Source organism: Melozone crissalis, unplaced genomic scaffold (genome assembly GCF_028551555.1).
Source record: "Melozone crissalis strain CALT ecotype California unplaced genomic scaffold, PUWL_Pcris_2 ptg000036l_1, whole genome shotgun sequence".
Taxonomy (NCBI): domain Eukaryota; kingdom Metazoa; phylum Chordata; class Aves; order Passeriformes; family Passerellidae; genus Melozone; species Melozone crissalis.
The window spans coordinates 12575052-12602645 of record NW_026535814.1 but is presented as its reverse complement, the minus strand read 5'-3'; the positions used below and the strand labels follow the sequence as shown (position 1 = coordinate 12602645).

The following is a 27594-nucleotide window of genomic DNA, read 5'->3' as shown; positions in this document are numbered from 1 at the left end:
GGCACTCCAAGGCATCAAGGTCATGAATGGCAGCCTCAGACTGAGGGGACAGCAGGCTGAAACGTGCTTTGGGGCAGACCTGTGGCACAGCGGAAGCTTTGCCTTGGGATGAAACAATAACAGAAAGCTGACACCAACCTGATAGACCAGCTGTTTCCCCCATCCAGAGATCTGCCATGGGGCATGTCATCATCTGAGGCAGAACCCGGCGTCCCTGAGCCACTGTCCCGGGGGCTGCAGGCTCTCATTCCCATCCCACCCAGCTCCGCTGGGCTGCAGCGGGCTGCTGGAGCTGCCCCGCTCTGGGCAGGTGTGCCAAGGACTCTACGGGGCGTGATTTCCAGCTCTGTCTTGAAGCAGGTGGGCTGTGGGGGCTCCGAGAAGCCCTCTCCACACAGCTTGTCCAGGTCGGGCATGCTGAGGGCTCTCAGCTCCCGCAGCCTGGAGCGGGACAGCAGAGGCCGCCCCAGGCCCCGGCTGCGGCGCACCGGTGAGGCCGAGCTGGGGAAGGCGGCCATGTCTGCCCCAGCGCCGTCCTCCTCGCTTCTCTGGGGCTTTCCATCCCCTTTGCCACCCTCGGTCACACACATAGGCTCTGTGCCAAGGGAAGACTTGGCCACGGTGCTGGCTGGGCTGGGACTGCCACAGTAGGAGCTCAAGCTGCGCCGCAGTGCCCATGGTGAGTCAGCGGAGCTGGATGTGGTGGCCAAGCCACCACACAACCTCCTGGCAAGGGGCAACCTTGTAGCCGAGCATATATCAATGGCCTTCACAAAGGGCCGGTCAAAATTTGCCAGGTTTTCAAATGATTTGATCCTCTGTTTGACAGAGAAGGATGAAATCGGCTCATGGGGCCAGTTCAGCTCATAGTAATAGTAATTCCGCCTGAAGCTTCTCAGTTTATCAGCAGTGGGGTAGCTAATGTCACTGGCTGAGGGAGATGTGTCATGAACCTTCTGGACACTTTTGGACGTGTAAGCCTGCTCCTTTCCACTCTGGCTGTTAGGCAGATTCAGGTGAACCATCTTTAACATCCCTGTTGCTGCCTGTGGGTATTTCTCCTCTGCAGTTTGGCCCTGAGGGCCTTGCACAGGGTGAAGTTCTGTAACATGGCAGTCCTCCCTCAAGTGACCTGATAACTGGGATGGCATCGAGTAGGTCCTCGTCACAGGTTTTGACAAGCCACAGAGACGTTTGTCTCCAGCAGTATATCCTCTTGAGAAATACTGCATGGTCCCCATCTCCTCAGTCAGCCGAGGCACTTCTGCATTCACCTCTTCTGCTTTCTCCAGCAATGGCAGCCGCAAAAATGATGCTGGTGAGGACGAGGCAGAGGAGGAGGAGGAAGGGGATGAGGAGGAAGAAAGCTTCACCTCAATGAAAGTGCGTTGGATCTCCTGCCCTTCCAGCTGCTCCTGCTGAACTGAGGGGGACCCTAATGAAGAAGAGCAGACTCCAGCAGCCATTCCTACGTTTTGCAGATCTAATTGCCTAAGGTCATCTGCACTATGGATGCTTTTGATTGTGTTCAGGTCTCCTCTGGTGTTATCAGTCCTCCCTTTTACATATTCAGCTTTTGGTATCCCCTGAGGAGGTGAAGTGACTATGGACTGACTATCTCTGGCTCTGAACTCATCCACCTTAGCATCCTTACCCTGACACACCACAGCCTGCATGGAAACTTGCTTCTCTTTTGGCTTTCCCCATGATAGCTCCCCACAGCCACATTTCACTTCACCACTCATGGTTGGACTGCTGCTGCCATTCAGGAGAGGCAGAAGGGAATCTTCAGAAATTACCAGAGATGATTTATTTTCTAGCTCTGATTTCAGAGTCTTTGAGGCTGCTGAAATGCTCTTTCCAGGATCTGAGTTTGTAGGTGAGTTACGGGACAATGGTGCTTTCTTTCCCAGGAGTTTGGGGGATAGTTGTGGAGAAACAGAAGCCCTTTTCTGATCAGCTCCATTGACTTTGGTAGGAGTAGTGCCAGAAGAATCTGAATTTGTCTTTGCTTTGCTTTTGATGGTGAACCCTTTTAGCTTTGGTCCTGCTTTGGATTTCTGATTATTTAAAAGGGTGTCCATTATACTTTTTTGTGCCATTGCCTTAGACTCCTGACAGGATTTTTTCTGTGAGGATGGGCTGTGCGGTACTGCAGCTCCTTTGCAGTGATTTGTGCCTGAGCTTTGGACTTTTCCATTTGAAGTCCTTCCTGAAGTCACAGAGTTAATTTTCTCATTTTTTCCTGGCAATTCATGAATTGCATTAGCCTTTGGATCTTTAGATCTAGTGGGAAAGGGTGACCTGAGTGATATTCCTCTTGTTGACGATGCATTCACATGATTGCTGTCTGTTTTAGACATGGTGGACAAACTGTTGGTTTCTTTCTTCACCGAGCAATAATCAACAGCATGATTACAGTCATCAACTGCCATTTCACTTTCAGATTTGGATCTCTGCTCATCATGACATCCTTCCTTCTTAAACGAGCTGTTCTCCAAGACATTGACATTTCTAGCAGAGCAAAAGCTTGTCTTTTTGCAGTGCAGAGATCCTTTCTCTTCAATGGATTCACAGCATTTCTTATGTTCATTACTGTTCCCCAAATCTATCTGTTCTTCTGTACGTAAGGCACCATTGTTACAGAAAGAGTAAACTTCAGGGATACTGACTGAATTCTTTAGGATGTCTTCTTCTGGCAGGAGAACTGAGGAAGGAGAACACAAGGATGCAGAGGACACATCTGGACACTGTGAAGGACATGGAGTGGGACCACCATGATCTTCCAAACCTAGTTTGTTGATGCTTGTCTCCAGTGACCCACACATTGCACAGCCCTTACTCTGCAAAGCTTTGCCACTGTAAGTGTGCAGTGGGGGCAGTGAGGATGAGCTTGTTCCAGAGGTGCAACGCTGTTCCTGTGCAGGCTTCTGCAGCTCATCATTCATGCAACAAATCTCAATTTGCTCCTCATCTGACTCGGTTACAGTAGAGCCTGCGGGGGCATTAGCAGCAGCACATTGCCCAAGCAACACCTCACTAGCACTGTCAAAGGCTTCTGTGACAGACTCTGCATCCGAGTGAGAATCCTCCGCAGCCCCATACATCGACTTTGGAAACGGGTCACTTCTCTTCCTTTCCAGAGAGTTTGCGGCAGGCAACTCATCCTCATTTAAACTGCTAAAATTCCTAGAATAGTTATTTAAAGAGTTTTTATTCACAGTAAAAAGTTTGCCTGTGTTGATGGAGTCCAACACAGACAGCCCCAAAACCCCTTGTGCACTAGCTCCACAATTCACAGTTTTTTCCAGCAGCTCCTCCTTGGGCGCTCGTGGCTCAGAGCCGGGGCAGCCTTCGTCGGTGCCACAGCAGCACATGGTGGTGTACTCGTCCCGGAGGGGACTCTCTGCGCGCGACGGGGTGCGCGAGGCCCTGCCCTCGGGGGCACCCATCTGGCTGAGCAGGTCATCGATGTCGGTGACAGGGATGGCAGCGCAGTCCTCCTCACGGGCGGCCCTCGGGCTGCCTCTGTGCACGTCCCTGCTCGGGGCATCGGGCGGCAGTGTTGCTCTCTCCGCCGCGCAGCCGCCGACAGCAGCCTGCAGACCTGCTCTTTCTCGCTTCCCAGAGCTCTGTTCTTCCTCTGCTGCGAGGATGCTGTTGACATTGGCCTGATTTTGAGTGTCTATCCCTGGAGACAGGATGAGGTTTGTAAATCTGCTGACAGCTGCATCATGATTTAAAAAAAAAAAAAAAAAGAAAAAAAAGGCAAAATCCTGTCAAATAAATATAAGAAGTGTAGAAAACACCAGGTTTTATTACAAAAATAGACACCCACACAGACTGCATGTTTTCATTTTGATCTGCACTCCTCCTCCTCTGTAATGATGTTTACAACAACTCAAATTAATCATAACCATGTGTATTTGAGTAGTGCACAGAAGGGAGCAATCCACTTATCCAAGGTGAGCAGTCATGATCTGTTTAACTCTCATCTTTGAAATTGCAGCAGTCAAGCAGCCAACTACCAAAGTGTCAGCATGCAGTAAGTCACGCTGAGCAGCACTGCTTCTCATCACTTGTTTCATCTCTGAAGTCTCCAACAGAGACCCCAGGGAGCACAGAAAGCCCTGACATAGCAAAGGTGACCAGATAACACAATGACAGTCTGTGCATAAATAACTTGGCTCTGACCCCTCAGCACTTTTGCAGGTGTTCAATGTGACATGCATGGGTGACGTTATGCACACATTAAGCACATGGGCTTTACTGCATTTCTGGCACAGACCTCTCCTGGCTTCCAGAACACGTTTAACCCACTCCTGGGCAGCACACCGAGCTCCCTGTCACTGCTGCACTCTGACAGAGATTCCTGCTCACCCATTTCTCCACATCTTCAGCTTCCAGCACTTCACTCTATGCACCAGATTCCACCTCTCTACACTGCTTCTGAGACATGCATCCCCATTCAAGCTGCCTTCCAGAGGCCAGTAGCTATGACATGGAGCCCAGAAAGTGTATGGAGAAGGAGAGGCTATTCAGTGTCAGTGTCCTTTCCTGCTCATTTAAAGATGCCTGCACATCTCTGTACTTCTCACACAAACCTGCAGGATCATCCACATTACTTAACTTAGGAATCCATGTCAAGAAGTACTGATTTCTCCTGGAGTCAACAAGGGATAAACACCTCAGGACGGCAATCTCAAGTGGGCAGATTAGAATTTGAAGTACTCAGTACTCCCCTGCTTCAGCATGGTGGATTACCACCTTTTTTGCCAGTTGGATAGGACAAGGGGAAGGGTGAAGTGCCTTACAAAGTGCTGCTAGTGTGTCCTTGCCCCAATGCTATTGGTTTGAAAAGCCACAGCAGTCTAAGGAAACAAGAATAAGATCTTGCCAAGCCTGGAATTCCTTAAAGAACAACTGGAAGTCAAACATCTGGAAGCACTTTAGGTTCCCAGGTACACAAAGGTACACAGAGAGGATCATAAGCTAGAACAAAGCAAAATATTATGTTCTTCCTGAATTTGAAAAGTATGCTTTTCTTTTTCAAACACTCATTTCCACACCACATAATTTGTACAGTCTGTGGGGACTCATATATTGCTGTAGAAGCATAAATCAGCCCTTAGCAGAAAGCAAGAAGGTATCAAGTATTTCAACTCACACTAGAAAACTTTCTGTAATGAAACACGAAAATAAATGTTTTTGTAAGATTTTCGTTTTCTGTTTCATCTTCCTGCAGTTTAGAGAATTCTGACATAATAAAAGGGAAGGAAAGAAAAAAAGAAAGAAAAGAGTGTTTTAGTGTCTTATTGTCCATTCATAAAAACATTACTAGAACTTCAGATTTAAGAGAGACAGATTTGATTATAAGGGGCCTATATATTTAATGAACAGGCACAGCAATAACATGATTTGTCAGGACAAGAGTCACTGCCATTTTAGTTACTGGACTGCATCAAATGACTCAGACCTCTGCAAACACTGGCAGGAGGGACCTACTCTATTCAAAGTGGGAACTTTGAATACTTCACACAGGAGTAGGTTTTTTCCCCTTATCATGGTGCCAGAGAGGACCCTGAAGCTTGACTTGGTGAGGAAGTGCTTTGCTTGGCTCACCAATGCAGACACAATGTCCCCCTGTCCTCTTCTCTGAATCCATGTGGAAAGCCAGGACAGCAGAAGGTCAGGCCCAGCAGATCCAAGGACGTTTTGTTCACTTGTAACCAGAATAAATGGAACAAAAGCAAAACTGCTTTCTCACCTGACGCTGCCTTCTGGATCTCCAGGGTTACGGATGTGGGAAGACACTGCATAAGCAAACAGATTTCCTCATACATCATCTTGCTGACGGGGATGCTGTTGATAGTGGTAATCTCATCTCCTACAGCCATCTTGCCCATTGATCCCTGATGCACAGAGAGATTCAAGGAAATTATAAATACACATCAGAAGCCCTGCAGAGATTGCAGGGAAGCAATTAATAGCTTATGAGCAACATCCTCTGTTTCACGTCACCACAGAGCACAGGTACCACTGCTGTCAGTTTGCCAGCACACAAATAAAGAACAGACTGTGTTTCTGCCAGGAGGAGAATTAAAGATCAATCTAAAATGGAAGGTCAAAAGATGTGCCGTTTTTTCCGGGAGATGAGTATCATGATGGAGGACATAGCCCTCTTAGTTAAATGAAATGGGATGGATCAGCCCTAGCTTCTTCAGGACTGGAACACTGTGTGTCAATTTTTAATTCCATGCACGAACTACTTCTCAGGTGAAATTCTCTTAAACTAGTGAACAGACATGATCTGAGCTCTTAAGGTAAATGTTTGTTTCTAAATACTGCAAAAGAAATCCAAGAAAAAGGCAGAAAAAAACCAAATCCCCAGGTCTCACAGCCCTATTCAAACTGCTATGCCATATCCCCTCTTACACTAGTGGCTGCTAATGAGATTAAAAATGTTACAGCCAGGTTTGTACACCAGAGCATTATTCTTCTTTCTGGACTTCTGCATCTAGCAATTCCACAAACAACGTGAAGCACATATCCATACTGGTATGGGCACGTATAAGATGCAGAAGAGCAACGTGTTACTGGTTCTACTCCAGCCCTTGGCAAACCTGGCCAGCACCTAAAGCCTCATGGTTCCAGATTCCTGTAATACGGGGACATGAGCATATAAAATAGTAAAGCATAATATACATTTGTTACTACCATCCTCTGCCACCAGGATTTACTTATTTTGTCTTTGCCCATACTTAGAAAACAAATACAAAAATCGCATTCCCTCAAAATTATAATTGCAAGAAGGGATGGGGCCATCTCAGTGGATCTGTGTCCTGCCTCTCTTAGTTTCAAATTAGCCTGGGTGCACCTCTGAATCAGAAACAAATTATTTAGCAGCAGCTCCAGAACAACATGGGGTGGGACATTTTGCCCAGCAAGGACAAACACCTCAGTTGTGTTTACTCTCAACAGACCACTTGCTTAATAATAACCATGAAAATAATAACAATCAGCCCCACAATGGGAAAGCACATCACTATAAGGCACTCAAATTACAAATTACCATTTCTGCTGGCCCCCCTGGCCGCATCCCTGTGACAACAACCTTTAAGGGCATGGCTTGGATTTCCAGATCCAGGCCGAATGACTCGTGCTCATTGCGAACCAGAGTGACGACTTCAACCTGGCCCTGCCCGCCCACATCAGGGGCTTCACACTTCCTGCTGTGAGGGAGCATCCTGGCAACAGGCTTGTTGTAAGAGCCATGCTCCTCCGTCCTGTGTCTCTGAAGGCTTCGGCACTCGGTGCTCATCATGCTCTTCACCCTGGTGACTGCTCTGTGCTCAAGTTTTGGCGATCTCTTGGATTCAAGCTGTGCTTCCCGGAGCTCCCTCAAACTCAGGCTGCCAAGACGAACTTCAGGCACACTTGAGTAATCAAATGCTATGATTGGGAAAAAAGAAGATTCAACTTGCTCCAGCGTGCTGTCTGCAGACTCTACAGAGTTGCTGAAGACAGAGGAAGATGTCTCCATGCCACTGTATCTCGATGACTCACTGTCCTGGCTCTCATCATCGATTTCTACAGATGAGGTTGTAATGACAATGCCAGCATCCTCCTGGCTCTTGGCCCTCTGGCTTCTGTGCAAGTGGGAACTTTCATCGTCATCACTGGCATCACCGTCATAGAAAACAACCCGCCTCTGTCGGTGAAAGGGGCTGCGGGCAGATTTGGGGCTGTCGCTGAGGATGCCAGGTCGGACAGACTCCACATGCTTGTTGTGATGGCCAGATGACCTCCCACTAGCTGGAGAAGCCAAACCATTTGCTTTTGTCACTCCTGCATCTCTAGCAGCTGGGGGAAAAAAGAGTTATACTTTAATTGTACTTACAGATGATCTTTAACACCGCGCATCTCACTGCAGCAGAATACATGTGGGTCTGTTTACAAAGAAAGCTTAACTCTTCCTCACAAAGCAAAAAGCAGGCTTTTCATGTCCTGCCTCTAACTACAGTAAACATCAAGAGGACTGCAGATAGCACTACAATTTATGGGTAATTCCCAAAATCAGTTCATTAGCATGTCTAGTTCTATTTTCAGTTTACTTCTAAATTATGACTATGACTCAAAGAAGAAAGGGATGCAAATTCAAATGTGCATTTTAGTTTAAACAACAGATTTTCTATCACATTTTCCCTGAATCTAAGCTCAGGACTCCTGCATTAACTCACAGAGAGTAAAAATTGCTTTCTTGAACCAAGACTGAAATACAACAATCAATTTCAAATTAGCAAGTAACAAACCCAAGAACCCTTCCCACGTTCTCCTTAGAAAGAACTGCATCTCACTTTGTGGGAAGTTAATTTGTTTTGCTTTTTTTGGTGGCTAGTTAGAAATGCAAAAATGCTTTTAAACATTAAATAATTTCCACAGAAAATAAGATGAGACAAAGAAATTACTCGAAATTACTTTACTGAAATTACAGGAAAGGGAGAGCAAATTACTCCTTTGAATTTGTGATGAGGTGCACATCAGTAAGGACACACAAGCTTCTTTCAGTCAGTTATCATGGGGAGAAATATACACAAGCAAAATATCTGATGTAAAATTGCACATTTCTTTGTTTTTATACGTTATTGACCCTCTCAAAGTTTCTGAGATAGCTATGAACAGTCTCCACAAATGTAATAAATAAGATGATTTGAAAAAAAACCCCAAACTCTGCAACGCTATCAAATCTAGTTTCATCCAAACCAATCAAAGTCATTTCCACACTATCAGAACAGTGTCTTGAACAAAATATCATGGAAACAGTAATTTCTATGGATTGTTGTAAATTCCTTCAATTTTCCAGAACTTCATGCAATCAACAATGGCTTATAATACACTGCCTGGCATTTCTTCCCAGCACAGGGACCACCACAGCTCTCCTGTACAGGAACCCAGCCCTCAGTGACTCTGCCCCACCAGCGCAATGACCAAACACATTTGCATCACTTACTCAGGCTGCCAGGGAGAAGAGAGCCATCGTCCAGCCAGCTGTTCCTGTTCTTCTGACGGAGCTGCTCCTCATCACACGAGCCAGGGACAGCGTCAGAGAAGGGGAGATGGCTCGAACCATCGTGGGAGAAGTACTGGGAAAGCTCTGCCTCAGAGCTGACGGATCCCTGCTGGAGAGAAGTGACCCTGGTGTCCTGCTGTCCTCGATATATAAAGCCCCTGCCTGCATGTGAGCCCCACACAGACCAGTTGTATTGCTGTGTCAATAAAATTTAAGCCCTATTTTTAAAATAGAGGACTTGTCAGTATACTGAGAGCCAAACTGTTGAAATTGGATGTCTGAAACACTGCACACCAACACATTTTTAGCCAATACAATAAATAAAAAAGGATTCCAAATCCCACTGCTTTACAGGGGTGGTTCAATGCAGAAACAAGGGATGAAACGATTCAATTTTGCAGCTCCCTTTGTTCTACACTGAGAGAAGTTTGTTCTGCACTGAGGGAAGGCTTTGTACCTCCAGACACAGTGTCAATGGCTTCCATGGCGTTACCAGGAAAAAGAGATTCTTCCCTGCAATGGCTATATAAGGGGACTTAGTCTCAGCCTTCTGCCCACAAGCTCAGATCCCTCCTGCTAACTGTGTGTTCCACAGAGCAGGGGTACCTTGGACGTGGCAGAAGGTGGGACCCCATATCCTTCTCTGCCATGCTCTGCACATCACTCCCAAAGGCTACAGTCACAGAGAAAGAAGCTTGCTGCTATCACAATTTAAATGTGTGACACAAGAAACAAACCCTTTTATGGAGCTCATGTGACAGGGAAGGAGCCTGCAGGTTTGGTTTTGAACCCCTTGACCAAGTAAGAGCTTCAGTAAAAGCTGAATTTGAAGCAGGCTCTATTTTTATTGCATCTAATCCTTTTACCCGGCTTGCTGGCTCCAAGAAGCGTTTCATAGTCCAGCTGAGGGGAGATGAGGTCTCTCCTTGTTTGGCCTTCACACTAGGAGATGGACTTTTTTGCACAGCTCCTGTTAAACACAAATTAGTTAGATGCCAAAAATTAAAGCTGCAGTCCATATAATCAAACAGGCTTCCCATTAGTTTTCTGAGCTGGTGGCTGCATTTAATCCCATTTACTTAGTATCTAAATTGCTTTCCTAAAGTGAGATTTATTCAGCATTTCACAAGTTCTCCCTCAGATCAGATGGAATGTTACACTAGCCAGGCCCAGGGCAGTGCTATGAAGAGAGGAGCAGGAGATGGTCTTCCCCATCTGTTGGAGCATGCTGCTGACCAGGGGCAGCCTCAGAAGACAAATCAGCAGCCACTGACACGGTCAACTTGAAAGCAGATCTTAGCTGACACACATAAAAAGGGGATCATAACAAATCTAACATTTCTGTCTGAACATCACCTTACTGGTCACTCTGCCATTGCCAAAAGTTTGCTTTCATCTGTGAGACTTTGGGAAATGCTGGAGTTCAAACACATCACAGAGATGCCAGAGTACACATCTTGACATGACTTGAAAGATCAAAATGGTGTTAAAACATATAGTCCAGCATGGAACACCTGGACTTTTTCAAATGGTCAAAATACTTTTTGGAGTTTTTTTGCCATTAAGGTCAAGCATACATGGATGGAGTAGACCCCTCCTGCTCTTTCCCTACTGGAACATTGTGCTTCCTCTCATCTTGAAAAAAGTTCAGAACCACCACCTCTTGATAACCCTACTTTCAGGTCATGGCAGCCCAGTGAACAAAAGCAAGTTACATAAGCTGCAGAGCTGATCCATCTGAACTGGATGCTAAAATTTCTGCAGTGGACAGAGTGATGATACTCCCTACACTGTTCTGCTGTCTTGAGGGCTCTCAAAATATTAATGCTGGGGAACTTCAGAGCACGCCCTTAAATGCTCCTGCATCTGTGAGAGACCAGGCACTAGAGAAGAGAACATGTTGCTACCTGTGACGTGAGAGGAGCTGGAGTCCTTGCTCTCTCGGTGGGTAGTACGTGCAATTGCTTCATCCATCTCCTGCTCTGAAACCTGAAGTGGGGTGGAAGACAAAGCTCAAACAGGGTACAAGAAATTACAAGAGTCTTACCACTTATCTCAAGTGTATGATGCATCAAATAAGCCACTATTTTTAAAGATGCAATAAAGAAGACCTGGTTGAGTGCTCCTAAGCCCTTGTCCCCTGACTCAGACTCTCTCAATGCCACTTTCCTGCAAAACCCAGGAAGCAGAAGCCTGCCAGCTGCAAGAAGACTGCATCCAAGTGACACAAAATATAAACAAATAAAACAGTCCCAGACTTAAAGAAATCAAATGAAGCTATTAGAGCACAGTTTTAACTCAATTAAAAGCTGTGTATTGATTAGTTGAGAAAATGCGACTTTAAAATAGACAAAGACTGCTTTGTGCAAGCACACATCAGAAACTTAAGCTATTCTACACTTAACCCACCGGAAGAATACCAGACTTCCCATAATATTAGCTGTCTTTTTAATTTTCTTTTCTCCTTGCTTTTAAAAAGAAAACTTAAATCAGTAATTGGAAATTAATGTTTCTCTGGTTTAAGAATAAATACTGGTTTACCATATTTGCTAATTTAGCCCATAATTACTACCATACATTTAATTCTTATTACTGGAAAACATATGATTTTATACAGGAACAACTACTCTGCAGGAATATATATTTAAGAACAGAAAGCAAATTAATTCTGTCAAAAATACTTTCTATGCACATTGATTTACATGAATTAAAATTCAGCATAAATAGAGACTACAGACTTGAGTCTTCCTGAACCATGAAGATTTGAGAGATTCTGAAGCAACCTCAGCAGTTTAAACAAAGCACAAATGCCATATTCAGTCAGAATAACAAGCAGAAAGAAAATTTTGTGGTATTTCTTTTGGAAGTACATGAAAACACCAAAGCAAACATACTCAGCAGCAAAATGTACTGTGGATCTTTTGTGTTATAAAACAAGAAATTAAGTATAAAAATGTTCGAAACAACATGAACCTTTGTAAAAACACATCTCTGTTTCCAGCCTGTGTCATGACCTTACAGCAAACCAAAAGTCCCTGAGCTTCTGGGGCACAGGGAATTCCTGCAGAACATGGACCAGATCCTTAGACTATGGTCCATGGCCTTAACACAAACCTTTTGGTAAAACATATCCCAAGAACTAAAACAGGTCCCAGGCACAATGCAGTGCATTTTTTAAGTTAACCAGAAATCCATGCTTCTGCAAACTATGCCAGCTTTGATGTTTAGCATCCTTTCTGCTCAGGCAGTTTGAAATGGAAAGGGACAAGTTAATTCCTAACTCAAATCTGCACGCTGGCGTACTGTTATAAGCAAATGAAAACAATAAAACAAAATATCCACACTTATTTATCGATCCCCCAGTGCTTTCAGAAAATGGGTGACAGTAACAACAATAAATATGGGTTCCTATAGGGATGCTCCTCCAGAGATCCAGCCATGAGAGCTTATGGATTCAATATTGCCAGGATTATGGATTCAGTACTGGAAAAATGCTTTAGGGTCTCTCCAGCTCAACTTTTAGCTTTTCATACATTTCTTGGCAAAGGATTTGTTGTCATCTTAAATATCACTTATGGAAAACGGTAATAGGAGCCACTTAATAGTTTCCCTCTGTTACTGAGTAATACCAAGCAATTAGCTTAACTCAGTTCATCCTTTCAGCAGACACCAGGTTAGGTCACTGATCAGCTTTCAAGACCCCACCACAGCAAGAAGAGGGACAGATGAGAAAGGGCAGGCTCTACAGCATGGCATTTTTATTTCATGCTTCTTACAGACAATCCAAAAAGTCTGTAAGCCTTAATAATGCAATCACATTGAACCATTGTTTTGGTTCAGCACAGTACACAGACTCACCAGAAATGCTGTTATCTTAGGCTATAAGCCCAGTTCTTACCCTCACCTCTTTCTTTCTAGCAGCACAAGGCCTTCCAACAAAGATAATAAACTCTGGAAAGCAGGCCCCTGTTTGTTGACTGTATATTTGATTTAGCAGAAAATACACTATTAATTACAAAATAAGAAACCTGAGTTCTCCTAGATATGGCTTTCTTAAGGCCATTTGTAGTTATGAGTTCAAAAGTCAGAGCTTTCTGGACCCACTAATGCAAATATTTTTACAGCTTCATTCCTGTTTAAACAGGAAGGTTTTGTACACTCATGAAATTCTTTGAAATACTGAAATAAAAGAAGCTGTTATTCCCTATAGCTTCCCTAATAGGCTTTCATCTTCTATCATCAATTTTTAAAAAATTCTTGAGAACACTTACTTTATAAATACAGCCTTATTTCCAAAATGACCTTGCACGGATTCAGTAGCAGTGTGTTCCATATTCTCATGTTTTAATTCCTGAAGGAAAACTTTGATCTTTGGATAGATTTTACTTATTACAGTTGATCAATTCAAGCTGTTGATACATATATTCCTGGCCCTAAATTATATTCTACTCAAAGACAAAGTAACTGCAAAATAAGTTTTAGGAGGAAGAGGTCTTGTGCTGTATTTGTGTTGCTACTTCATCCAAGTACCAAGAAAGATGGGAACACTTCATTCAAGCAGTTCCAGGAAAATGCAACTGATCAGTGGGTGACTAAGTGAAAAGCACCAGGAACAGTCCAACATTGCTATGACTTACGAAACTGGGAAGCATCATTACAATCCTGACATCTTGCACAATACATGCCATAGCAAGAAAAAGCCATTTTCTTCATTTTCCACTTTTCCAACAGCAAGACTCAAATTACAGTGCCAGATGAAAACAATCCAGATACACTTACTCATTTTCTCCTCACCTTTGGGTTAGGATGACGACTAATGATTAGGCTGACTGGTCCTGGTCCACACTCACTGAGGATTGCGTAGGCTTCGCTTAGCGCTGCGTGACGCAGGCTCACAGAATCCGCCTCCAGAATCTGGTCACCCCGGCTGCACAGAGACACAGAGTCACCTAATCACAGCCACCTTCCACGCAAAAAAAACTGTGCTTTCAACTGATGGCCAAGATTTTTCAAAGATATAAGTGTTCTGGAAAAGACGTGACTTTCAAAGAAGGTGCTGCTACCAGTGACGTGAATGGTTTAAGTCCTCTTGAGTTCACCATGGAGGCTCAGAGATCCCTTCTGCACTTACTGTCAGTGCAAAAAATCTCTATTGAATCAACCAAGAAAACTGCATTCAGATCAGGGTGAAAGCAAGCTTCAGTTCCAGTTCTGCATTCAGATATTTATTGAGCACAGAAGAGGAAAAATGGGATTAAGATGGGCTGTTCCTTCATGCCATACTGAATTACTTAGCAGAAACACTGATAAGAAATTCATTATTTAGATATGAGTTTATTAAATTACTCCAGGAAAAGATTGAGCCTGGTAAGCCTGTATATGTTAAAAATTGTCATAGAGAACCCATTAAAAAGGAAAAAGAAAAAACAAAACAAAACTCTCCTGAAAGAAAAACACACTGTGTGATTTAAAAGGGCATGTAGTGATATAGCAAGGGAGTAAGCTTCAAACTGAAAGAGGGTAGGATTAGATCAGGTTAGGAAGAAATTCTTTACTGTCAGGGTGGAGAGGCACTGGAACAGGTTGCCCAGAGAAGCTCTGGAAGTGTTTGAGATCAGGATGGATGGAGCTTTGAGTAAGCTGACCTAGTGGAAGATCCCTGCCCACGGCAAGGGATTTGAAACAAGACGATCTTTAACATCTCTTCCAACCCAAACCATTTTATGATTCTACGATTGTTTAGCTCTGTTTTCTCAGTTCTGTAACTCTTGCTTATGGTGCTCAGACATCTGGAACTATTCAAAAGAAAATATCATCAACTAGGGATATCATTAAAGCGTTCTCCATAATTCCTGAAACATTTGCTTTGAACAGACCCTCTCAAGGAATCTACTACTGCCAGCTTGTGTTGGGCTACTTGTGACAATGACACTGTGATGTGTGACACTACGAGTACACACACCAAAGGCAAAATTACAATTGCAATTCAGTAACCTGCACTTCTGGTACAGACTGAGGAAAGTAAAGAGTGACTATCAGTTATCAGTTGTGCAATCATTTCACTGCTCTGCCTATTCCTTTAGACTTGCACAAATTGAGTCACTTAATGACAGCCAAATGACTGAGAGAAGGAGCTCAGATACAGAAGAACTGGATTCAAACCTCCCCTGGCATTGCAAAGCCAACATTTGATTAACAATGTTTTCCAAAAATCAAAACCACCCTGTAAGTCTTGGCCTATGAAGCCATAAATCGCTGATGGGACAACAGAAGCAACATCTCAAAGAAGCAAGCTAAAGATCTGGGAAGCATGCCTGGATATAATCAATCACATAAACCTAATAAACAATGCAGCTGTTACATACAGACATAACCAGCACTGCAATGTTTTCCAAAGGGGCCTTCAAGAAAGCAAGTTACCATTAAATGCTGTCTCCTGTAGACATTTCTATACTGTAGGAACTTTCAAGGGTTTTGGCAGCAATGCCACCATAAAATTATCTTCTTCCCTTATTCCAAGAAATCAAATTTCTATTGCAGTTTTCCTGGTGAGCCAGGAAACAGAAGGCACTCCCTTGCAAGGCATTTGCTCAGCCTCTCTGCACCAGTGCTCACATCACACACTCAAAGAGGATCACACAGTTCCAGCACCTCTTCAGCACAGTCTCCCCTCTGGAGCCATGCTCCCAGCACCCACCAGCATTTATGGAGGAACGCAGAAAGTGGCAAGGCTTTCTACAATGGTTTTCAAAAATGAAGCCTCCACAAGAGGAAAAGCAAGTTTCTGTCACTTAATCCAGTGTAGGCACAAGGGAATCCTGGGAATGATTGCTTCCTAGACACATCCCTTCTCCATGACAGAGTGGTGCTGGTCAGCCTGCAGCAATCCTACCAGACTGAGAGTAAGAGCCTGAGCCACGGGCACAGGCAGCAGCAGGAACATTTATCCCAGTTCTTTTGAGGAGAGTTTCAGGTGACTGAGCTTTTAGCAGTGCTCTGCAAATTTCCTCCTAGTCTGGGGTCTCTGGCTGCAGCTCTCACAAAAAAGCATGAGGCTGCACTTCTTGCTGCTCCCCTTTTTCAAAGGGTGCTATTAGGCTCAGCTTTCTGTATAGAGAATTTAAAAAAAAAAAAAACAACCAAACAACCCAGACCTTAATGATTATGCTGTTTCCAGAACAAAGAATAATGTTTCCTGGGCATTTAATACTACTTTGGAATGTCTTAACATAAATGTTTTCTTTTTGATGAACTCTTAAGTATACATTTCCTCCCTGCTACATGAACCAACAGGTGAAAACAAAATCTCAATCGATTTTATTGTAAAACCACTCTAGCATGTTTCTGCTTTAACCAACCTTAATCTGCCATCCATTTTAGCCACTGATCCTGGGGCCAGGCTGTGAATGTAAATCCCAGGTGAACTGTTTTCCAGTGTGAGACAACAGGCACCAATGCCCAGCCCGACCCCTGGCTCTGTGAAAAACAAGAAGCACAAAGAAACGTGGCAGATTGTAATCGCAAAGGACACACAAGTGTTTGTGTTCCCACATACCATCTGAGTTCAGGACTCGTGTCATTGTTTCAGGGCTGGCCTTAGGTGCAGTCAGTCAGGAAACTAAGACCAACAAGTGGAAATCAGGACTGAAAATAGCTGATCCTGGCTGTTTTCTGAGATAGATGTATCTCAGAAAATACTCTGTGCACCGTGGGAACCTCTTGGAAAGGTCTGATCTGGTCCAAGGCACAAAGGAGGAGAGGCAGCAATCCAATCAAGATGTCATCTAAAACTACTACAGAAAACATGAGCACAGAAGATGCTACCAATTGTATTGCTCTCTTTTGTTAAATATCTGTATGGCATTCCTCAGCAAAGAAGCACAAAGGAAGGTGAGGCATTATCTCTGGTTCATTGGTCACCTCTGTCCACTTTCACCTCTGCTTTCCTTCAGGTAACAACATCCCTGTTTTAGGGATCACTGGACATCTTACATTCTCTCTCAAAATTTTGAATCCAACCTTTAATATCACTGTATTATAAGTCTTAAAAATAGGCATCTTTGTCTACCACATATAACATATGCTTTAAGTTTATAATGAGCAATTATTAATGAGAGCAACCCTCATGGAGGAGTTCAAACAGATTATTGGGGAGCTTTTCAACACTGTTCAGCTTTGCCTTCCCTGGAGACGCTCTTTAAGAGAAAGGCACAGCCTCTTGGGCTGCCAGGAAGCTGATTTACATTTTGCCTGCTATCTCACAGCCCTCTTCTTTCAGCAGCATGGACACTCACTGCTACCCATAAGAGGCTTCTGATTCTGGGAAAGCAAAATGCAGGAAGGGGAACTCTTCAGAAGTTTTTGCATTAGAGGGTACTTTTCCCCCTCATCCTGTGGTTCCATGTCAAATGGGCATACTTGGGTATAGCAGGCATGGGAATCTCTAACCTAATCCCAAAAACTCCCCGAAGAAGCAGAGATTTGTTCTCCCGGCCCGCTTCGATGGACGCTCACCTTTATTGAGTGTCACATCCATGACGATCCTGTCCTTGGGGCCAGGTCCTTTGCGGCTGGAGGAGGAGCCCTCGGGCTCCTCGAGGCCGGGGACGGGCGTGGTGCCGCTGGCGCTGGGGGAGCTGGAGCGGCTCAGCAGGGTGGGGGTGACGCAGGGCGTGAGGCTGGGGCTGCGCAGCCGCGTGCGCACCGTCAGCGTCACCACGCCCTTCTTGAGTTGCTGCAGAGACAGCACAGAACCACCACCGTGAGGGGACCAACCTTTGTACACTTCTCACCAAACCTGCACACAGCAACTCGTGACAGCGCAGGAGTGTCAAGCTGAGGGTAGGAGGTGGCAATGAGTGAAGAGGAGTGTGAAGCTCTTCAGTGCTATATCCGTGTTACCTTAAACCTCTGGATGGCCTCCTGATGGGTCAGTCCTTGCAGAGACTCTCCATTAACTTCCAGGATTTCATCCCCTGGTAAATAGATACAAAAAATGAGGTCAGCAATGTAAAGACTACAAAGATTTAAAACATCCTTCCTGAACATGAGGTGATCTACTACTATAAGGATTTCAGTTAACTATCCAATAAAAAGCCTTTTATTGTTCTCAATTTATTTCCACTTGTACTAATGTCTCTGCAAGTTACTAGTGATGGATTACCAAAGTAAAAACTGTTCTCCAGCAGAGATTCTGAACTTGGCATTCCCATTCCCACAAACAAGCTGCAAATGCTGTGGATTTTAACTGAAGGCTGAAAATTATTATGACATGAAGTCCAAAGGTAATATAAAACTGCCCTTCTTTCGTAAGCTTTAACAGGAGAAATGAGGAACTAAGTGAAACACTACAGCACATCACTTCAAAGCCTGTCCAAGAAAACGAACCTTGCGTGCAGAAAGCAAATGCCTTCCCTTACTAAATGCCTGTGGACAGAGAAGCATGTAGTAGCCCACACGCTGTGACAACAAATGTCTTTTTCACCTCAAGGAACATGTCCTGTCAGATTTCTACCAGCTTCCAGGCTCTAGGTCTTACTACTTACATCCAGCTGAGCTATCTACCTTCACTTTATTAAAAAGAGAGCCAGCATGATCCAGATCCACTTCCTGCAATTTTACTTGCATCTGTGCAAAATGACATGAGGCAATACTGTCAGCTAAGTGTACCCCTCCTCTGCTTTCCTAGCTTCAGTCAAGAAAAAAAAAATGAAGAATTTTCAAGCTATGAATAGCCTGCAAATGATTTCTGGGTTTACAGGACAGCTGCTACTTATTGGCTTCCCACGGCAAGTGCACAACCTATGATGCAGGGATGCAAGCTTCCCTCTGGCAGCAAGTGTGAGAGTTGGCACCAAAAGCAGCCTCAAATACAACAAGTGTGATAAGACAGAAAGAGGGAAACGATGATATGAGGAGAGAAGTAACACAGGAGCAGCTTGAAAGAAGTAACACAGGAGCAGCTTTCCATAGAAGCAAAGTAGCACAACCCCTGTAGAAGGGTTGTAAACTACCACTCTGAACTCATGGTCACTTTGTACTTTCAACACTAAAGGGTCTGTCTGTCAGAATGCTGTGTCACAGCACTCAAGACCATGGTGCAGCACACACAGAGCAGGCTATGCATTCAGCTCAGATACTAAGATTGGAAAAGCAGTAATAAAATCTGGCTATATCTCCTTCTCTAACTAGAGTGATCTTACTGCGATTCCCATCTTTTTTTTTTTTTTTTTCCCTTTGGTTATGATTCTTGTCCTGTCAAAATCATACCAGGAGGCTTAGAGAGTACAAGGGCTCAATCAAAAGAGACTCTCCAGACTCCATGTCCCTTTATATAATGCCTTCTCAGTCCAGCATCTTTAAGTCAGGTGCTACTGGCTATCTATATTTTCCTGCTGTCACTGAACCTCTCCAACTAGAGAATTGCAGCTTGCTGTTTGGGCAAATAAAGTTCATGAAAGAGAAAGGGGAAAACAAAGCAGCCACCACTATTCTGTAGTTCCCCCTTCTCAATATGAAATACAGTCAGGTTAATTGCCATGAATGATCTTCCACAGGATGAACAAACAGGGCATTTTACATTTTCCATAGCCTCTTGCTGCTGGCCAGGTGACTAAACATATCTGTACTTGAATTTTCCTCCTGGATTGAAATAATATCCCACTGTGGTCGTTTATGTGAGTTTGGATTCTCTCTACCATACCTTCTTTAAGCCTTCCATCAGCAGCTGCTGCTCCATTTGGGAATATAGTCTTCACAAAAATCCCCATGCGTCCACGAGCAGAATCCTGACCTCCCACAATGCTGAATCCAAGACCCTACAGAAAGAAGAGATTTGAAGTGATTTTCTCTTTTCCTACAGAAAAGAGAGGAGAAGACACACAGCTGGCTCCTTACTCTGCTATCATCTGTGTGAGAAAGTCTGCCAGTAATGTACAAGACAAGGGAAAGATGAAAACCTAAAATCTTCTGATGAATTGTTTGACCAACTTACTCTCTCATCCCATTTCTCATTTACTTTCACTCCATTATCAACACACTCATCAGCCCAAAATATAGCAGCAGGCACCCTAAGCTGATATAGCAAAAACTCCGAGAATATTTTGTGTTTTGTCAAAACATGGGCCAATAGATTTACCATTTTAAAAACAGTAACACATTCATTCTGAATTAACAGACAGTCAATTCCTACCCCCAAGATTTATATCCAGGATTAACTACAGGTTTCGCTTATGTCACAGAACCTACATTTCCCCAGGAAGAAGAAAAGCTTCAGAACATGACATAAGGTCAGTGCTGCAATGTAAGGAATGCAGCTGAAAGGAGAATGGCATGTGGGGGCTACCACTCACATGTACATTTTTAATTATTCTGGAGACATATATCACATTGTATTTAAATAAATGTAGATCAATAGACTCCCCAGGGCTCCATCCATTAGCTGTTACCCCTGCACTACCCCAGCAGGCTATGGGACCATCTTGCGAAGCTGACCTGAACTGATGAACACAGCAGAATGAACCTCTCCCCCTTCTGCTGAGTTATTTCCTACACAAATCGCTTCCTTGGTCCACAACCCTTTCCCATATTTCCCCTCTTGTCACTGCCGTTCATGCATTTTACAGAATAAAGGGAAAAGTCGCCGACCAGGTGGACAAAGGATGTGGGGAACTGTTGTGCTTTAGTGATCTGAAGCCATGGACATTATTATTGCCTTGGGCAGCACTCTCCAGCTAAGGGATGCTGCCAGGGCAAGCACCGAGTTCACAATCCAACACAATCAGATCTTTTGTTTTACTACATGAACAAAGAGCAGACCACCAAGTCTAGTAACTTACCAAATCCAGTACTGATTTCTGGACAGGCAGCAACTTGGCTCCCTTGTGCAGAACAAAATAACTCCAGTAAGTGTTCAACCCTGTGCAATTATCAACTGCAAATCAACCTGCAGAAGGCAGGAGGCTCCTGGCACTCCTATGCCTGGACACAGGAGGTGTCCCCACAGCTCCATGGGAGGGGTGGGAGAAATATATCTGCAAAGTACAGCAGTTCCTACACTAGCCCATGTTCCCAGACAAGCCTGCCACTCCACAGCACGAAACCACCCCTTGCAGATCTGGATGCAAACATAAAGGCAAAGCCTTGGCTCCCCGCCACCAACACTGCAACTCTGCAGAGAAATATTTCAAGTCCCAGGTCTGCACAGGGATAATAAACTGAGCACTATTGCACAACCTGTACAAGGTGCCATGCCTAACAGAGGAGATCATGAGGCGGATGGAAGGCACACAGAATGGCAGCTGCCTTAGGTGGTTCATGATCTCTAGGGTCTGCATTCTCCCAGCTGCTTCCTAAAACCTTGGAGCTAAATGCAAAAAGGCAGGAAAGGGTGGCTTATCCCAGGGGGAGAAATAATCCAATTTAATGAGAAAAACAGAGTAAAAAATAAGAGAAATGAAGGAATATTTGCTCATCATAAAAGACCCACAGCTCCTAAACCAAGGGAAGTTAAAGTAACTGTGTGCCAGTCTACCTATAGAAGTAACTATTTCTAATTCTTTTTCTAGCATAAAGCACAACAAGGAATTGGTTTTGCATTTGAGTTCGAAAGTCAAAACAAATCTTCCTAGTCCAAAACAAATCCATCTGATGACTTTGAAGACTATTTCACAAAAGGACATGCATATTTTTAGCATATATAAATGACAGCTCCAATACTAGCGTGGATTTGATTAGGGAAAACAGTGTATACCTGGGTTAATGCTTATCTATTTTTTCTTAGCATTCAGCCAGCTGGTACCTAGCAAGTGTGTAAACACATTATTGAGGGAGAGAGGATGACTCTTTGACCCATGGAATTCAGTGCTCTCTGAAAAGCAGTCAGCCAGTAACCTGTCTTCAGGTTTAATGCTTAATTTGCAGTAATTTATTTTTTTTAAAAATGCATCCAGATTCCACAGAGGGAAAATATGCTTGTCCATAAATATACATGTGAACAGGTACTGTTCTGTAGCTGCACTGACTTTGCATAAACATACATATTTAGAGATCCATTATAAATATTTGATATCTCAGTAATGGCGAGATGCACCAAACCAGAATGAAAGCCACCCTGTGTCAAGTGGACAACACGAACATCACATCCCCTGTATTTTGCAGGTGTTACTTTGGCATTTATGTTTGGAAATGGGATTTGTTTATCATTAGCACAATTACCAGCTACCTTGAGAGCAGTTGGAAGCACAGGAGACACCTCTCAAATGCCAGCTCTTGCTACATGTGAGAAACATGCAGAAATCCTCACCTTGCCTTGCCCTTTCATCAGGACGATGTTGGAAATGATGGACGGCTGGGTCAGTCTCCATGGAGATTCCACCTGGGCAGCACTGAAGGAACGGGTGGATTTCTTCACGATATGGTAGTCCTAACATCAACAAACAAGGATAATTGCTCTGATTGCTTGGCAAAGATACTGCAGATGTCATACTGGGAAAATTGCACGTGTCGGAAGAGGGATGCAGTATCTTAAAGACATATTCAGAGAAATGTTCAAGGGATGAAACCCCAGCTTACTACCCAGAATCAAAGTGAATCTTGCCACAGTAATTTTCCCACATTTCACACAGTAGAATCATTTTGAAATGTATCAGTCACAATTTAAATTAAAAGGATTAAAGATAACCTCATGATATAATCAAGTCCTTATTTGCTAAAAAAAAAAAAAAAAGGAGAAAGAAAAGGAGAAGGAAAAGGCCTACATTATAAAATAATTAAAATAAAGAGTATTAGGGATTTTTAAAATTTTTTTAAGTCCTCAGATATCTAGAACTGCAACTCCTAAGACAAACAGCCTTAGGACCTTGTGGCCACAAGCAAGCAGTACTCTCCTTCACAAGACTCAAGGAAGCTCTTCACAGGTGGCCAACACATCCCAGGTTGGTGTCCAGGCCTGGTTTCAGTCCCATGATGTACCTGTGTGATCCTGTTTCATGACCCTTGCCCATTTCTATGAGCTTCAGGCAGATGCCACAGGACTGAGCACCATGAGGTGCTCACAGCCAGCTCTGCCTTCCCGCTCACCTGTCTGGCTCCTGCTGACTCCAACTGCTGGGGCAGAGAGTGCTTTCTTCCACCCCGGGAATATTTCACTGCTATTTCGTAATTTGATTCACCATTTTCCACCATCAGCTCATCGTCTTCTCCCACAGACTCCAAGCGGGATCCGGCACCTAAGAAAAACCACAGAAACACATCCTTCAACATCTGAGAGCTGCTTTAGCCTCTCTCACCAGCAGGCAATAACCACCTCCTGCAAATCTCAAATTAAAGTGCCTTAAAACAATACTATGCAGTTCCCAGCAAGGCAGTTGGAAACCAGTTTTGATCACACTCAACCAAGAACTTTTCCTGCTGTCATAGGTTTTCTGCAATCTTTCATTGATACTGAACTCAGGGTATTAAGGAAAAGCAGAAGATAATTGAGTCAGTAGCTCAGGGACAGGAAAGAAATTCATCTGTTCACACCCAATGGCACTTGCCAGTGCACTAAGCTCTCAGGCTTCACGTATTTAAAATTAAAAGACCTGACACTGCAGCAGTATTCATTTCTGGAGGTGTCATGTCACTTTGAGGGAATTTTTTTCTGGAATGGAAAAAGTAAAAATGTGCCAAAAAATGCTATTTTCTTTCCTTCTGGCAACAATTCTAGGTTTCTTCTGTAGATTTGTCTTAAAGAGAGGAGTGCAGAGTTCATGTAAGAAACAGAATTATTTGTCTTGAAGGACATCCTGTAATTAGCCACAGAGTACCCTACTCCTCGCAACAGGGCTCCTCCAATTCTCATTTTCTCCAAGGTCCCTGCAGAATCCCCAGTCACAGCAGTTCCCCCACATTTATCCTTGTCATTTCCACACCACACAGGGAAGGGACATTAACCCCTATTGTACAGATGAAAACCCAAGACACAAGCCGAATTTGCACAAGCTGGATTTCATGACGAGGATTTCAGATTACTTTAAACCAGCCTTATGTTGGAGCTGCCACAGAGAGCAACAGCTCTGACTTCCTTTCATCCTCACTGTCTGTACCCCAGGAACAGGGAGTCATGGTCTGAGGTAGATGCACTGAAAATTTGCCCAGGAGAGCCCCAAACACATTTTCTGCCACCTCCTTCCTGCCTGGAGGCTGTGTGAGCATCGCTGACAGTGCCAGGGAGGGATGGAGCACAGAGCTGGGGCAGCTGCATTTTTTCACTCAGCATGAAAGCAATTCTGCTGATGCATCCATAGGCAGAATTTGTACCCACTAACCAGAGTGCAATTTAAACCTGCTCCCTGCTTTGGGATCTGAAATTGGAATCTCTGCTTTTCAACTCCCCTTCCCCTGGCACACAGGCTGCTGCTGCTGCACACAGACAGGATAGCAATCTTGGCAGGACCAGCATCCTGGCATTCTTTCATTCCCTGGCACCTACAACTAACCCTTTCCCATCAGCTCTCCCTCTCTTCAGGAGAACAGTTGTGATTCTGTATTTTCTGCCCATCTCCAAATGCATCTTCCTTTCTCATGCTGCAGTTCTGGCTGGCGGATGCTCCAGGCTCACCCACAGCCCAGGGCATCAGCACTCACAGCAACAGGATCTGGATCCCCAGCGACCACCAACTCACAGCCTCAGGAACCACAGGCAGAGGACCCCCCTGACGTATCCTAAAAATACCTTAGTAAATGGAAATTAGGGTGAACACAGGAGGAAGGGAGCCTCAGAAAACATTAGGGTTAAGAACATGACCAAGCTCTGCACACAGGTTACTGTTAAGACTTGGGGACAAAACAACAGAAAATCCAGGGATTGGTCACTGTAATTGGCATTTTGATCAGAGCACACTGAAATATACAGACAATGCTAACAGTAAAAATAAAAAAAAAGGAAAGAAATGCACAAACAAACAAGACACTTCTAAAATTTGCATAATATTTCTGTTCCTACAATAGCTCAGCTCAGGAGGCAGAATGCAACAATCCTACAGATGGGATTTTTCTTCCAAAATAAACTAATATGATTTCAAAGAAATCCTATCTCACTTTTAGAGAGTTAAAATAAATACACTACAATAAAAAAATCTACAATTGCTATCTTCTATCAGTACAGCTTTACCTTGAGATCGACTTCTGTATTTCAGTATGCCACTTGCCAGAGTTGAACTCTGATTGTTTCCTTTGGACACTTCTGCACAAGCTGGATCTTGAGACTTCTCAGTTTCCATCACCTAAAAGAAATTGAAAAAAAAAAGTTCTTGTAAACCAGAGATGTTGATGACATTTTTTTCATTGTCCTTATGGGACAGAAAATTCCATTGCACGTCATCTTTGCTTCCAAAACATGTCATTGTATTAAGTATTTTCTGTAAGTAACTTTTTGTAATGCCTTCAGACATTATGGTCATGCATCCTTTCAAGACACCACACTAATACCTCCAGAATGCATCCAGCACTCTGTGGCACCTCAATTAGTTGCTTCTTCATGTATTTGAACAAAATTCTAGCTTTTATTTCCATTTGTCCTGCTCTGCAGGCTTCCAGAGACATCACATCTTTACAGAGAAAATTACTTTTAAAAAGCATTATTTTACTGTTAGTGTCTGCTGAGTACCAATGCAAAGCTCGAGGATGAAAAGCTTATTTAACAGAAGGTTATTACAGCTAAGCACTTTAAAAGCCTGGAAATGAGCAATTAAAGTTTACAGGTGGAATCACAACCCCACAACCCTGAGTAAATGCACCAGGACAGGAGGAGTCTCTTTACCGACGGTGTTTGCCCGGACGCCAAGTAACAAGGTAAGCAGCACGGCCACATGTCCTCTGCCTCCTGCTCTCCTGTGCTCAGGGAAAACCAGAGCTGCCCATGGGCAGGCTCTACCCAGCCCCTGCATTTTGGAAGGTGCTGGTGAACTGCTGGAAGTCAGTTTTAAAAAAACCCCACCCAAGTAGCCAAACGCTTTCCTGTAAAAATAATTTCTGCTTCTGCTATTCAATCTTAAAAACGTCAGTCTTTCCCACAACCTGCCTCCCATCCCCCAGTCCCTCTTCTACCCAAGCCAACAAAGCCAAAGTTTATCTTTTGTGCAAAGTCTAGACTTCGTGATTTTAGTTTGAACAGTAGAAACTTCAGGAAAACATAAAACTGGCAGAAACAGGAAGCTGGAATGGGAACTGCTTTTTATTCCTTCCTCTTCAACACGAACAGCTACACTTAATTTACAAAGGGTTTGTACATCCTAGCTAGTAGTTGTTGATCTTTCAAGGCACTGCAGCAACTACTTTAGAGTCCACTCCCAGCACCTGCAAATGGTTTGCAGCTCACAGCTCCACGTAAATTTAGAACCATCCAATTCATTCATCAGTCTGAAAAAAAACCAGCACTTGTGATTTGGCCACCCTGAAAAGGGCCTGATTCCAGAAGACATGTAAGACATCAGATTCAAAACCCAAACCATCAGCAATTAGACCTCAGCCAAAGTATCCCAAGTTCTCCTTCCAAGAGATTTGTGGGATACCCTTAAGACAGCAGAAGCACAAGGAAATGAGACAGGACCTCATGGATCTCACAAAGATACATTGCAATTTGCCATACAAGTGGGAACACTCTTTAAGAAGTGAGGGTGCCTCCCCTGTAGAAGGGTAGAAATTATTTGCACAGACACAAAAATCACATGGTGGTCTTACAGGTGTACAAATCAATTGCTGCACAGGGCCAGTGCTAACTCTGTGGTGGGAAAATACGTGAAGCACAGAGATGAAGAAAAACAATACGAATGTTTCCCTAAAGCAGCCAGTTTTGCTGGCATGCTTTGGGCATCCAACAGATGGGGATGGGTCCAATCTGACTCTCTGGAGCTGAGCACAACACAGATCAAGTCTGGAGCTCTAGAGCTGTTTGGTTTTCGCAGTCTGCATGGATATGGGCAGCTGTAGCTGGTAAGACCACACAGCTCCCAGACCAAAGCTGGACCACCTCCTCCAGCTCACAGGAGGGGAGAGAAAAAAATACTTAGTTTGTAGCATTTTACAAAGAGATGCTGAAATCATCTCTGCCAGGGCCAATTTCCACCCAGAGCTCAGGCTCAAGAGTGACCTATTCAGCACATCTTATGCCTCTACTACATGGGGTTTGAGTTTGGTTTTTGTTGATGGGGTTTTTCATTACTTTATTTTGACTGTGCCACAGGAGGAAAGTACCAGTGCATACATTTTCATCCAGTGGGGTGGGAAGAAAAACAGGACACAATTTCCACTTGTATTGAAACCGCACCCCAAGCCACCTTCCCCTCGTGGCAATCCTGGAGCCTGTGAGCCTACAGATAGCAAACCCCCAAACCCCATGTATGATCCACAGAAGGTCACATGTGTGCAAACACCAATGCCAGGGAAAGCCTCAAGACATTCTCAACAGCTTCCTGAAATTACAGTTTATCCAACTAGGCTTCAGACTACAATTAGGAAGCAAAAACATGTAAATTATCTGTGTC

At 44.0% G+C, this 27594-nt stretch overlaps 1 protein-coding gene across 2 annotated transcripts in view; it reads right to left on the bottom strand.

Moving 5' to 3' along the window:
* The window catches only part of PDZD2 (PDZ domain containing 2), a 138026-nt gene that overhangs the window by 13868 nt on the left and 96564 nt on the right, over positions 1-27594 (bottom strand). For both annotated transcript variants that reach the window (XM_054283468.1, XM_054283469.1), the window contains 14 exons: positions 25224-25335; positions 23150-23298; positions 22374-22493; positions 19773-19887; positions 17972-18045; positions 17585-17804; positions 16429-16546; positions 13865-13997; positions 10978-11059; positions 9937-10040; positions 9011-9176; positions 7073-7863; positions 5768-5912; positions 139-3727 (listed from right to left, as the gene is read on the bottom strand). In XM_054283468.1, coding sequence (XP_054139443.1) covers positions 139-3727; positions 5768-5912; positions 7073-7863; positions 9011-9176; positions 9937-10040; positions 10978-11059; positions 13865-13997; positions 16429-16546; positions 17585-17804; positions 17972-18045; positions 19773-19887; positions 22374-22493; positions 23150-23298; positions 25224-25335 — 5918 coding nt within the window. The remainder of the gene's footprint in view (positions 1-138; positions 3728-5767; positions 5913-7072; positions 7864-9010; positions 9177-9936; positions 10041-10977; positions 11060-13864; positions 13998-16428; positions 16547-17584; positions 17805-17971; positions 18046-19772; positions 19888-22373; positions 22494-23149; positions 23299-25223; positions 25336-27594) is intronic.